This window comes from Carassius gibelio, chromosome B7, assembly GCF_023724105.1.
Source record: "Carassius gibelio isolate Cgi1373 ecotype wild population from Czech Republic chromosome B7, carGib1.2-hapl.c, whole genome shotgun sequence".
NCBI classification, from domain to species: domain Eukaryota; kingdom Metazoa; phylum Chordata; class Actinopteri; order Cypriniformes; family Cyprinidae; genus Carassius; species Carassius gibelio.
The window spans coordinates 28,103,359-28,118,601 of record NC_068402.1 but is presented as its reverse complement, the minus strand read 5'-3'; the positions used below and the strand labels follow the sequence as shown (position 1 = coordinate 28,118,601).

Below are 15,243 nucleotides of genomic sequence, written 5' to 3'. Positions count from 1 at the left end.
ACTTTCCAAGACGGGTATTTCGACATATTTAGTATGTATTTGTTGTCGGTACAAAAGCAAGAAGACTTGACGCGTCTCTGCTTGCTCCCTGAACACCAGAACACCGTGCTGCTGAATTGAGCTCTTTCACTTTTCGCTCTTTTTCTTATGTTTATTTAAAATGCGATTTGTATTTGTTCGTTCAGGTGCAGGAGGACGCAAACGTCCTGAAGGAGAGCTCGGTTCAGTGTTGCGCAAGTAACCAGCTGCTCAGTTCAACTTTCCCGCAGCGCGGGGCTGGAGCCAACTTGATGTGTTGAATGCTCGGAGCACGTTATAAAACGTATTCTTACACATTTCTGTTTTAATAAATGCTCATATTAAAACATAGCATTACACATAAGTAGGTACAAAAATAATCAGTGATACATTTACGACCCCATAAAAATCTGGGTCGCAATGGCATTTCAAAAGGTCGCAGTGTAGTTCCCTGTGTAAACAACTTAACTGTTATGAAAACGTCCTCGAAACTGTGCGAATTTCTGCAAACTCATCTTTGTTCTCTTTTCTGTGTAACTGCTGCTGCGTTTGTTTAGCTGTGGCGCTTGCATTTGTCGCGGCTTTTTATAATGGCTCGGCTGCTTCTGCATAGATCAACCTACCCTCAAAGATTCGCTCTGATTGGATTTCTTCTCCATTCGTCCCGCCCATATATTTTCGTCTCATTTTTATTCGTTGACTAAAGTGTCAGTTATATTTCGTCACGTTTTTCGTCATCATATCTGACTTTTTATTTAGTTTTTATTTAGTTTTCGTCCGTGAAAAAGGTTAGTTGACGAATATTTTTCGTCATAGTCTTCGTCAACGAAATTAACACTGCCTAACACATGCCACTCACACAGACAAGAGAAAGGTCTACTCATGGGTCCTTTTCTGATGTGCTTTCTATAGTTCTTTAATGTAAAATTTTATAATTTTCTTCCTTTTTCTTGCATAAACACATGCACATGATCAGTGGCATCCTGCAAGACAGCAGACCAAAGTCGGTATGGGAAGTGGCTTGTTGGTTTAACTCCAGCAGGGCACACACACACGCACATACAAACATACATGAGCACAACACCACCAGAGGAACTGACACACAACTACACATGCGTATACATACAAATGGCTCAAATTAACATATAGAATTTTGAACTAAAATAATATATACTGACATTCAAATATACTATATACTGTATGCACATTTAAAAATAAAAATTCAATATAATTCAATAAAATTCAAAACAAAAATGTTTAGAAATTCATAGTAAATTATGTATATAACAAGGAACTACACATTAAAAAGTAATTATGGGGCATTCCCTGCATACCCCCATAAACACATTTATTTATATTTATGTACAGTTTTTTTGTTGTTGTTATCAGAATATTCTGTTCTGCTTTCTATGTTAATGTTCTGACTTGCAGTATCATGTGTTACCATGGTGTTGTTTTGTCTTTGTGTGACTAACAACGTTAAAGGGCAATTTTGATAACCTTTAAGTCATCTTGTGGCCTTCCATTGTCCACCTGTGTCATTATTAGCACATTTTAAGTAACAAACAGATTTTAATAGCTCTAATAGAATGGTTCATTGACATTATATAGCTACATACACAGTTTGGAACTGTAAACATATTTACTAAGATGCATGGTATACTGCTTGTAGTATCACTACTGTATTTTGTACAGTAAAGTTCTGGCAACCACAAGCAGCCAGTTTGTCAGTGTAGATTATAAAAAAAAAAAAATGTAATTAAATTACTGTGTCCCAAATATTCCCCATAGGTTGTATCTCATTACGACTGCGCCCATATTGATATAGTGGGAACTCAACAAAGTACACACGCAACGGTTTAAAGCAGCCTGTGCAAATACATTTTAAGGCAAGCACTTAATTTGTGACTCAGCAGTTGTATCTACCTATAGCTGGACTACACCTTTCCCTGCAGGTGTCACGGCCTACTGCTCAGGTTTAACAGCTTTTCTTTTATTTAAAATTCACAGATGGCACATATACAGTAAATGAATGAGTACAGCACAATTCACAGTTATGCATGCCAACACAGATGCTACGTGCCAGCAAAAACTAGCTCTGCCATCTCCTTTCTCATCAGTCTGACATTGGGAAGAATTATTGCCCAAAAAATTATTAATTATATGCATTTAGTTATTAGGTTTAGAGCCTTATACCACAAAACACAAAACGCATATTCACTGATAATATTTAACTTTTAGTTAAAGGGATAGTTCACCCACAAAATGAAAACTCTATCATCATTTACTCACCCTTCACTTGTTCCAAACTTGTATGAGCTACTTTCTTGAGCACAAATGAAGATATTTTGAAGATTGTTGCAAACCAAACAGCTGACAGTAGCCATCGACTTCGATGTTATTTTTATTTTTTTTACTTGATTTTCATTTTTGTATGAACTATTCTTTTAACTGAACTCATCAGTGACTGGGCAGCAATGCCAAACACACTGTGTTCTCATTTCCCATGTCCTTATAATAAACATGTGTTTCTGTGCAGAGATTCATTTGGAGGCTGATAGTAATCAGCTCCCTGTAATAAGGTCTCATCATGTAATGATGATCTGTGACCAACATAGACTCATTGGAAAATACATTGATCTAAATTTTTATTCATTAATATTTCACATCTGAACCGTACCAAGAAACTTAACAAAATGTTGCAAGATTCATATTCATCTGTTTCGAAATAGAACATGCTTTTAGCATCACTCACTGAACATTTTAAATTAAAAGTGTCACGAAACTTGCAATAAGCAAAATGATATAATTTCAAAGTACTGTCTCCAACATGTACTGTATTTTTCATTGAGTCTGTGATTTCAATTTTATATAACTTTCAGTTAAAGGGGTCATATGATTAAATTTCTGATTTTCCTTTATCTTTGGAGTGTAACAAGCTGTTCATTCATAAATAAGATCCCTAAAGTTGCAAAAACTCAAACCCAAAGAGATTAAATTTAAGACTTGTCTAAAACGCCTCATTTAAACACGCCCCACATGCCTAAATCACTATTGATTTGCATAACACCACACAAATTTTCACACAAAGAAAGAAGGCATAACTTTTATTCTCGCTGTAGTATTTGTTGACGAAGTCGAGTCAAGTCCAGGGTCATCCGCTCCTTCGTTGAATCTGCCGGCCACCGCTCACTCAAACCCACAGTGTGTGACACTGCGGGTTTCGTTGTGAAAGAAAAAAATACTTTGTTTGGTCTTCCAAAAAAAAAAAATCAGTGGTTAAGTTGTATTTACAACATGGTCCCAGAACAGTTCAACCCAATTATTTAAATGTAGGCTATGCAGCGCATTTTATGGAGGACTGTTTCCTGAACCTGCAGAGTAGCTGACAACATATCTGTGCACAAAGGCTGTTTCTATATATTGAGCAGGCGCATCTGACTTACAATCTGCAAGTACACTGTTTATATTTAAAGAATTTGCCACTGATGATTCAAACACGAATTTTAAGCGGTGTAGAGTAGCGCTTGTTATTTGTTGTTTCTCCGAACACAGATGCAGACATGGGTTTATATTTACGCAACATGATACGCAAGGCATAAAAAGACAGCATAAGTCATTTCAATCAGTAATTATGTCCCCGCTGGAGGCAATAAATGCCTCGTTTGTAATGGGTTTTACTGGTTTTGTCTAGTTATGCCAGGAGACTGTATCACAGTATGTTAAGGGACGTAACTTTCCATCACACACTTGAGGTATTTGGCCATCACATGCACTTGATAGCTGGCCAATCAGCATACACCTCTCATTTCAGAACAATGAGCTTTGTAATTACCGATGCGATTTAGAAAGGCGGAGCTTAGACGACCAACAATAGCGTACAGTATGTGGAAAATAATGTTTTTTTAACCTTAAACCACATAAACACATTAAACCAAACATACAACATAATTTTATTTTTAGCAATGTCATATGACCCCTTTAAAATGTTTCAATTACAACCTGAAGGTTAAAATGTAACTACAAGTACCAGGGGAATGCAAATGCTCAAATCATTGCAAATGCAACAACCCCCTGAAAATAGGAGTTCAGAAAACCCCATTGTCCAACACACTTAATCAAGGGTTTCCTCAATGCAAGGGGTTTGTTGCAGCTGGGAACTGTGGTACACTTGCTGCATTTAATCCAAGAATGCACAAGTGTCCATTAGTGTGCACTAAACTACAAGAACAGCTGAAACAATTTGTCCAAGGGCTTTAATTTATGATGAGTCAATTACCATTTGCATGCAGGTTATTTACCCTTCTGATTAAGTCTGCATTCCTGCATGACCGCAGATCTGGATTACATTCATCCTATGAGCAGTTTGTAGTTCTGAACAGACAGCAATCTGTCATCTCACCCTGTGTCCTCAGAAAGCGCGCTTGCCAGACTGCTTCCCATCAGAAACGATCCACTGTCATTAAAGGCATGACTAATATTGGGAAAACAGCTGTGGGGTTATGTACCAGAATAGGCTGACTGACTGAATCAGTCCTGTTTGTTTATGCATTATGCATTACCAGTATGGTACAAATCCCAGGCATTGGACCAGCTTTTTTTTTTTTTACTATTTATTTTTTATTCTATAGTTTATTTGTTTGATATTTAAAACGTTGATTTACAGGAGTGTCCTAGAATCTATCCTTCTGTTGATCAAATGCGTCTATTTGAACACATATATATAGTATGCAGCAGTTATCCTCAAATCGGGCCCACAAGATCCACTTTCCTGCAGAGTTTAGCTCTAACCCTAATCAAACACACCTAAGCATAATAATAAATGTCTTCAGGATCATTAGAAAATCACAGGTAGGTGAGTTTGATCAGGGTTGGGGCTAAATGCTGCAGTGCATTGGCCCTCCAGGGTCAGATTTGAGGAACCCTAGTATACAGTCATTTCCAAATTCAAGGGGCCCAAAGCAAGTTGGCTTTCTCACCTCAAAAGCTAGACAGCAGGTTCACTAAGATCTTATTGAGCGACCCTCGTCACAAGGCCCAGGACAACATTCCCAAAATTCTCAGCCCTATACGTGGCAACAGCCTTGTATAATAGTGATAGACATACAGTATAACAGGCACCTCAATCAATCTGCCAATATATGGACATTTGAGAATTAATTGTCATCAGCTTTTTGAATGGAAAGTTGTTTGAATAGAAAGTGTTGCGCATTTGCATGTACTAGTACCTAATGAGTAGTTCCTAGTCAAACTTAAAAAAAAAAAAGAAAAGAAAAAAAAAAGAAATGAATAATTAGTCAATGAACAAAAAAAAAATTAACAAAAATTGTTTAAAAGGAATAAATGTCAAAATGCAGTAGCTTGCCATAAAAAGCATGGTTAATACATGTGTGTATACCAAGGGGTGAAGGCAGGGGCACTCTGATGAATAGGCCCCTCCAGTTAATTATAGAAATATAACATTTGTTTAATAATTATTGTTTAACCTATGTTAACACAATTACAAAACTATTATAACATCTCAAATAACTAAAACAAGTAAAATGTGTTTTTGTCAAATTCTTGTTGAGTTTGATTGACAGCTGTGTTAGGCAATTCGGTGTTATCCGGGCTCTTCATGTCACGCCATGTGAATTTGCACATGTTCACCTATTCAGTTAGCCAGTAATTTGCAGCTGTGTGTTAGAAAATGTTAGAAAAGCTGCAGCAATGCATAAATCTGTCAATCAGCCCGCAAATAACGATAAGTCTTTTCAGTTCTAAGAGCAGGCTGATCCGGTTCATTCTGTAAAGCGGGAACACACTACTGTCAGGCTAATTATAATATATTAATGTAATTTGGGCTCAGTCAGACTGTTTTCAGACTGTGTTTAAAGTTGTGTATTGTGTGCAGTGTCTAGAGGATTTAAGGCCAGCTGTTGCCAGTCATCCTCACAAAGTTAATTTTTTTATACATCTTTTGACTGACGCCGGCGACTTACTGCACCGGTTTCCAAATTAATTTAAATAACAAATGAACAAACATGACATTTCTGAATAAAATAATTGTATACACTTTAGTATAATATATTATTATATATTACTATATAATATAGCCTATTTGAGGAAATACAATTGTCTTGAATAGGCTACATTTAGCCTATGTTGAATGATGAAATGAAAAATTAAAACATACATTTTAAAATACTTCTGTTTCGGAATAAATAAAGCCGTATTTAATTTTCGCTCTAACTGATAGGCTAATTGGGATTTTGTATGGGGACAGGTTGTAGCTGCTGTAATCTGCAGCAGTTTTTAGGGATTGGGACTTTTGTGAATGATTTTAGGTTATGTTGATAATGATAGTGATGGAGACGTGGTGTTTTTTACTATGCATGTCTTCCACTGTGTTATACAGTTTATTTTTATTAAGATAAAAAATAAAATTGAAATGACCTGAATATTGACTCCGTCCCTTAGGTACTAGAGCCCGCTCACTTTTGCCCAGGCCCATCCAAAAATAAAATTCTGCCTACGCCACTGTGTAGGCTATACGGTTTCAAATCTTCAGTGAATATTGTGTAAAATTAGCGTCCGTTTCATTTAACCACTTTACAAAGGTATTATATCAACCAGTGGCTGTGGAAACCCCCATCTGGCAGAGGTGCTGTATGGAGGGGGTTCCTCCTGCTCTCTCATGCCAAGTGTTTATTGGTGGAACAGCAGGAATTCCATGTGGATGTTGTCCTGACCTTCATCACTTTCATAAGCGGTCACTCATACAGGCAAAGCATGAGGCTCTCTAGAATCATCCAGAAGTGATTTGAGGATGGGAAAGACCTGCCCTTCATCAGGTCCCACGGTGGCGCGAAATGACGACACTAACATTCCCCGATTAAAACTCATTAAAAACAGCACTAACAATCGATTATCACGGTATCTTGACTGTACCTAGAGTTGCTAAATCACCCCTCGACAGAGAACAAGAAAATAACGCAGGTTGATCTGATTTGTGGTTTGTTATTAAGGTCTTACCTGTAGGAGCAACAGCTGCAGCTGGATCCGGAGTGACTCGGTTCGACAAATGACCCGTGTATGAACTCTCTAAGCCCAATACCGCAGAGATGACGAGTCCACGCAGCAAAAGAACCGCTGCCCCGGACAAGAAAGTCATGGTGTGCAAAAGCTTTCAACGAACAATAAATAAATCAACAAGAGATCACACAGTATTTTCACCCAGTGGATCGGCAAAACGAATCACAAGAATGAAACGTGTGATTTCACAGTAAACACCGAGTTCAATTACCCGAAATAAACAATAATATCCAACCTGTAAAAACGCAGCCCAAAAAATAAGTAATCCAAGCTAAAAACGATCTAAAAATGCGTCCACGCTGTCCAAGACGTCAAAAGAAGATCGCGAGGTAAAACTCCATCCAAAAGAGATGGTCAGCTCTTCTAATATGACACATTGAAATAGACATCAGAGCATACAGACATCAGATCCTCGACTGGGCTGGAGGATCTGGCTGTATCCTACTTTAGGATCCAAACAGACAAGTGCAAACTGACGAGGAATCCCCCTGCTTGAGAGGAGATGAAAACACGCATTTTCCTGACAAAACACCCCAATGGGTCCAATGCAATATTCCAGTTCTACACTGGAATTAACGGCAAATAGTCACGGTACATCCACAAGAGCCGGCAGAAATCCAGCACAGTAGCCTAAACGCCTCTGAGAAAGAAAGTGTCAGATCCCAGTGCGCAGTTTAATCCAAATCCATCGGGACCATCCGAAATACACGCGTGTGCCGTTCATGTCCAAATATTAACCGAGTTTAAATGTCAAGTCCGCATGACTGCGCCTGACTTGAGGGCTCAGGTCTGCCCACTGCCTTTGCTAGTTGATGTAGAAACTAAATTCAGGGGGCGGAAGTCCGTATGCAAATCATTTGACAACCCCACGCCGGCAGTTTGATTCTCCCTCTTCGGTGATCTCGCCTAAAACTCTCATATGACTCAAAAGCAGCTGCCGGTGTGAGCTGGATGGGCTGTGTGCTTGGCCGACTGTCGGTATGCACAACAAGAGCGCGAAAGTTGCTCGGGAATGCTGGCGCCTCCCGGAAACAGCCAGCTCTATTGTTCATCACTTCCCACTTTTATTTCTCCCATCGCGGCACACAACAATTTACACCCAGAGAATCATCCAAGTTTTCCTCCTCGCTGTGGACTGCGATTGGTTGAACGGTCCCAACATGGCAGAATCCGATTGGCTGACAGCGCGAGAGAACGTGAGCTTTGAAAAGACAGACCGCGGTTCAAAGCAGGCAGGCAGATGTGTTGTTTTGTTTTGTGGCATCATCTTCTGGAATATGATTTTTCTATTATTTTTATTTTTATTTTTACCTAAAATGATTTGTAAAATGATTTGTTTGTATGTTTGCTTATTGCTTTATGATTAATGATTAAAATGATGTATGTATGGCATGGGATATAGACTCAAGACATGTGCCTTCCTTAAAAAGCTGTTTAATGCCACATGGAGCAGGGGGGTATTCCAGAAAGCAGGTTATGGGACATACCCAGGTATGTTTAAGTAAGCGGATAACCTCAAATTTAGGTTCCAAAAACGGAGGTAACTTTCAGGGTATGTTAGTAGTCATAGCAACTCACTCTCTGAACTTAACCTGCTCTGGAGGTTTAGTTTACTTCAGCGAGCCTTCAGTGGGCATGTCTGATAGCGCACAACATTATATAATATTACAATATGTAATATAGCCTATTATATATATGTAATAATATATAAGGTAATGGTTACTTAAATATATTTATATATTTCATTTATTACATGTTATATCTTACACATGGAGTGGCATTTTCCATAATGTCTAAATTCTAAATCAAAATATATATCTGATATGACTTATTCTATAGTGACTCGTCGATTCGTCGCTCTCTTGAGAATGTCTTGAGTCTTAAACAGGAACATACCCTGAGTTGAATGAACTTACTCCTGGACGCGTTTTTGGAACCACATACCTTGAGTAAGCAAGGTTTGGGGTTAATCAACCGAGAGTTCAGGGTTTAGTTCACGGTAAGTTAACCCTGCTTTCTGGAATACAGCCCAGGTCACCCACCACATGATCTCCACTATGTTCATGTCACATGACCAACATGCAATTGGCCAGTAACTAATAATGCGTTCACTTTACCTAAAATAACATGTAAACTACGATTCAAAAGTCTGAGGGTCAGTAATGTTATATATATTAGGGATGGGACTGTTTGCTGAAAAAAAAACTGAACCGTTTCTCCACACACGTTTCGGCACGTGCTTAATGAGGAAGCGCTAATATAAGTAATAAATAAGGCAATATTATTCTAATATGATTATTTCTTTTATTGGCATATATAAGAGTTATCTGTATAAATACTATGTAGATAATACTTATCTTAATATATATATATAAATATATAATATATATTTATTTATTTTATTTATTACATTTTATATTATCTCACACATGGATCAGCATTTTCTATAATGTCTACATTTAAATCAAAATATATATCTGATATGACTTAATATAAATTAGCATAAAAATAATATAATTCACATTCTCAAGGATTAAAGATTAAAATGGAAATACATAAAAATTGCACAGCCATAGGTGGCGATATGCACTAAGCATGTAAACAACTAATTAACAAAAGAAGAAGAAAGAAACAGCTTGATGTACTTAGGGCTTAAGTAGCGTCCGTTTCTACAGTCTTAACCAGGAACATACTCTGAGTTGAAAGAACTTACTCCCGGATGTGTTTTTGGAACAACATACCAGTAAGTCAGTAAGGTTTGGGGTTAATCAACCGAAAGTTCAGGGTTTTTTATATCACGGTAAGTTAACCCTGCTTTCTGGAATACACCGCTGAAAAGCACACGTTGATATATGTGTTTAAACTAAACTCATTTATGCTTTGCCAGTTTAAACATTTAAGAGCCATAGGGCGCAAACTCGCGCGCACAGTGTGAAGATTTGTGTGTGTGCTCATCCGAAGCGTGCAAACCCACGCCCCAGACCGCATGCAAATATTAAGCCCTCTCTGAAGTATTATGTTAAAATGGACAAATTCAAACAAAATTTATGTCAAAATGACCGTCTGGGTAAGTATCTTACAACAGACGTAGCCGGCTGAATGTAGACCTACTGTATCAGTGCATTCTCTTAAAGTGTCTTTATATTAATCAAACAGCAACAACAAAGAAATCACTCACTGCTCTTGATTGAAAAGCGTTTGTAACTTTAATAAAGAACAACCTTTAATTTATACACACTGTAAAAAGAGAAAAGTTGACTTAACTTAAAAAAGTGCAAGGCAACTTGCTGCACAGCATTTTTGTGTTTACTCAATTTTAAAAGAAGTAGTTCACTTAACTCAATTCACTGAGTAAGGTAACATGTCTCCTAACTTAAGATCTTTTGTTCAGCTGAGTTTTTATAGTTAAATTTTTTTTTAGAAAATTATGTAATTTCAACTTTGAATGTTATTTTCACTTGTCTAATTAAATATGTTCAGATGTTTTTTTTTTAAACATCATCACAAGGTTAAAAAGAACTACTACATGCTTGATATTTTGGTCCAGGTTTTATTTCAAACCAGCAGCAACACATTGGTAACTTTAGCACTCATTCTTAAAAAAGTAATTAAATGACATTCAAAGTGCTATCTCATCTCTATGTTTAACATTTTAAATTAACACAACACATGTTACAAAACAAGCAATATAAGTGCAAGTTAAAAGAGTACACTGACTTTTTGGGGCTTTAGCTTATTCACTGTATCCACCACAGTTGTGGTGAGGCTCCTTTGTCTGTTCGGTATTGGTGCTCTTCATTGCACATGCGCCAATTTCATGGTCGTTACAGTGCGCATGCTCCAACCCAACGTGTATGCTTGTTAACTTGCATTCACAAATTGAATTAACAAGTAATACTAGGTTGGTCCAACGATTGTTGACCCAAGGTCTTTTTATAAGCCAAAATTTTTTTCATTTAATTGTCCAGTTAAAGCTGCAGTAGGGAACTTTTGACGCTCTAGCGGTTAATAAACAGAACTGCTTGCGTCTTGCGGAAGGACATCGTAGCCGGAACTACTTCTCTCTGTTTATGTCTATGAAGAATCACAAAGGTACTGGGTTACTCCGCCGCGGTACCCCCGAAGCAATCTAAAATAGTCAGAATATAAACACTTATTGTAGGTGCACCCTAGTGATTTAGGACAAGCTAAAAACACGGTTTGGAAAATGGATTCATGGTGTACTCACTTATTATATACATTTTTCTAAATTTTTAACACAAACAAAGTTACGGACTGGACCTCTGATTGGTTGTTTACCGGGAGCGCATGACTTTCTGCAAATGGCAATAGGACCACTGGGAGGAGCCAGAGGAACTTGATTTTTACACAGATTATCTGTCTCATATTCTACTGTCAGGACATAATGACAGGTTTAACAAATATGTAAAAAATATATATTTACAAAAGTTACCTACTACAGCTTTAACTAAAATATGATCATTAGTCTAACTTTTTGTGAGTTGGATTTTTTACAGTGCAGTCCAATATGAAATGTTTTGTTGTTGTTGTTGTTGTTGTTGTTTTACATTTGATTACTTTATTCAATTTCTGTACATAAAAACTAATGCTAGACCTCACAAAAAAAACTGTAAATCACTGTTTATTTTATTTGTATCTTTACTCTATTGTATTTATTTGTGCTGTTGCTTGTAGTTGGATAGAATATTTTTTTCAAGTAGTTTTTCCATAAACATAGCACATACAGTGACTCTAAAACCGCGTGAAACAAACCGAACCATGAAAAAGTTGTACCTTTCCACCCCATATATATATATATATATATATATATATGTATATATTAGTTGTCTCTTCAGCTCAATAAGGCAGCATTTGTTTTTGTTTTTTGTTTTTTTGTTTTTTAATACAGTTTAAAAGTAGGCTAACATATTATTAAATAATAATAATAATATTTGTTAAAAATGTAATTAATGTAATGGTTTAATATTCAGCAGTCATTACTCTAGTCTTCAGTGTCACATGATCCTTCAGAAATATGATTTGGTGCTCAAAAAAACATTTATTATCGATCTTCAAAAAGTTGTGTGTTTTTTTTTTTTTTTCTCGCCTCCGGATTAAATGATTGATAGAAAGTTCAAAATATACACATACAAGTATACTTTTGCATAAAAGTATACATTTATTTCAACAACAGCGAGAAAAGAAAAAAATACATACTGACCCCAAAGTCTATAAGACCCAGAGTCCATTCATACTCCATAGCGATGGACCAGCATGTGTGTGATTGACTAATAAACCAATAAACCAATTACCAATAAACCAATATACTAATTCAGTACAAATAAAAATAATAATAATAAATGTCTAAACAAGCAGTATCCGCTGAATTATTAAACAAATCTCAATAACCCTGTCAAGTAAAAGCACAAACCACCAAAGATGCACAAAAATTGCTTTGATTTAATTGAAGAATGTTAATTAAATGTGTGTTATAGTAGACAGAGTGTAACATGCAGAAAAAGAAACAACACAAAATAAAGAGATTTGATGTGAAGGCATTAATAATTACATTCAATTAATGCATCCAGTCCAATAGGTGTCAGTATAAAGTGCAAAACCATTGACGCTATTTGAACTAATAAGAAGCATCTTAAAACTAACAAAAGCTTTATGAGTGCAGCTTGAAACATCACACATTGTGCATGCAAAAAAGTGAAATGCTTTCATATCATATCATTGCACTAATGTATCAGTATTATATTATTTGATATAAATGCTTATATTGATGACATTTGTCAAGTTAGAGTGCAATTATTTTTCTTTATAAATAAGTAGGCCTAATTCTCTCAAAGCCAGCTCCATTAACTTCCTGCATAAAGGTTTCAACTGTATCAGCAGGACAGGAGGGCAGTTATTACAGAGGTCTAAATATATAAAGGTGCCCAAGAGAGAGGCAGAGGAAATGTGATACTGCCTGTCTAAAAGAAATGTTTCAGCGAGGAGCAATGCTATGGTACAGTGAGGGACCGCTAGGGGTGCGCTGCTCCCATGGTGACAAGGCGTGGGAAGCTGTGCAAACAGGTGGCAGATGTACCGAGAGACCAGTGTGAGGCAATGGGGAGTGAAAAGCAGGGCAGAAAACGGACGAGTGGCATAATTTGATATGAGGCACAGAGGAAATGAGAGGAGCAGGCAGACAGACGGACAGAGCAGATGTCAGAGAGCTGCTGGAGTTATGCTGCTATAAGCTGGGTTCAACTTGTAGGGTCATGGATGATGCTGAAATTCATGGGACTGAATGCACTAAACAACTTTATTTTTATTTTATTTATTTATTTATTTATTTGGCTTGTCATTACCACTGTTTCCAACTTCAAATTTAGATGAAAACAATATCTAAACAATAGCATTTTATATTTCTTCTTTCTCTCTTGGTATATTGTTTTGTATATTATAGTTGTTTTAGTTTAATTAAAGTGCTCCTATTATTATTATTATTATTATTATTATTATAATTATTTTAAATGACCTTTCATGCAGTGTGTAACATAGCTCGAAGTGACTGAAAATGTCCTGCATTTTATGTCCTGAGTTTTAAATCTGAAAGTGCTACATGTGTGAAGTTATTATTATAACTTGTCTCTCGAAAGAAAGAGTCAATTTCTTAATCACTGAAACGAGTCATTTTTAAAATGAACCAAAAGCCATTTAATGTTGTCAACATGAAACATTAGCTCACTGCCCGCCCACTGGTTGTTCTTTTCATGTTGGTCTGAATGAAAATGCAAATTCATTCTTTGCCACTAGGTGACGCTTTTGGAGCGGTACACAAAGCAGCACTGCGCTAACAAACGGTGCTTTGATCAGGTATGTTTTTTACAGTCTATGAGCCTTACATGATAAAATGAAATGAAATGAGACCAACTGGACAAGTCACTGCAGATAAGCATCACGCAAAGGAGGAGTTTGGAAAAATGAATTGTTGAGTGACGATGCAGTGACGAACTGCACGTAAGACAATAATGAAAGTGTTTTTTTGACCTCGCATGCATGTCAACCTGTTGTTAGGGACTCCCAAAACCAAAAAAAAAAAAACCCTTTCATAACCCAAAACAGGGGCACTTTAAATAAAAAAGAAAGAAAGAAAGTGCTCACTGGATTGATAACCTTGTTACAGTATATCATAACCATTTAAAAGAATTGTCACCATTCCATCAATGAGGTGTGCTGAGGTCGAAGTGCTGCGAAGTGCTCTTCTGCTATATATTATAGTTATAATTTTTTATCCGCTTAGAAAATCGCCACATTTTATTTTGGGTCACTATACTTACTCATGTAACAACTCATGTAACTGTCTATATAAAATTTGTATATAATATATATACATATATATTAATGTAATGTAACAATTGCACATAACAATGTGAAATTACTTTTAAGACTATACAGCTTTTATTGAATTAAATGTATTGAAATATGTATGGTCTTTTAAACAAAAATGTAGTCATTCATGTAGGGCAATGTAACAGTTGCACTAAACACCATAAAATTATGTTTATAATATACAGCTTTTATTGAATGAATAATGAATGAACAGTTTCAAATGTAATTTATACAATTTTCTGCATAACAAAACTGATTCTAAATAAATAATAGCTACTGTCAAGAACAGAAGCTACCTATTAACAAGTGATGTTAGTGAAAAAAAAAATTATATATATATATATATATATATATATATATATATATATATATATATATATATATATAAGCAATCAAAAGATAATAAACATTGATTGATTGCAGTTTGCATAAAACGTTACATTATTGCACATGCAGGGATGTATAAAGTGCCCCCATGATTGACAGAAAAAAGAAAAACACAATTCATTTGGTGTATCACTTCAAAATTACCTGCATTTCCCTTTCAAATCCATCAATAAAATTTTTGGTGATCTCAGGGAGTGTAAAAGAGATCTGAGTTTATTAATAGTCACTCAAAACAACCATTATGCAAATATGAAAGGCAAATACACATCTCCATCAGCGCTGCTTCTGTAATCCATGGAAACTGCGCTTATGTACAAGTTTGATAAGTGTTCTCATCTAAATTCACTGACACTAAGCAAAAGGACTAACCAGAGTCTCCTA

General features: G+C 36.2%; 1 protein-coding gene across 3 annotated transcripts in view; it reads right to left on the bottom strand.

Annotated features, from left to right (window-relative positions):
* Positions 1-8,192, bottom strand: part of stim2b (stromal interaction molecule 2b) — a 49,119-nt gene extending 40,927 nt beyond the window's left edge. For 2 of the 3 annotated variants that reach the window (XM_052562091.1, XM_052562092.1), the window contains exon 1: positions 7,033-8,192. In XM_052562091.1, coding sequence (XP_052418051.1) covers positions 7,033-7,171 — 139 coding nt within the window. In that variant the 5' untranslated portion in view covers positions 7,172-8,192. The remainder of the gene's footprint in view (positions 1-7,032) is intronic. The other variant, XM_052562093.1, reaches the window with a different exon arrangement.
* Between the last annotated feature and the right edge of the window lie 7,051 nt (positions 8,193-15,243).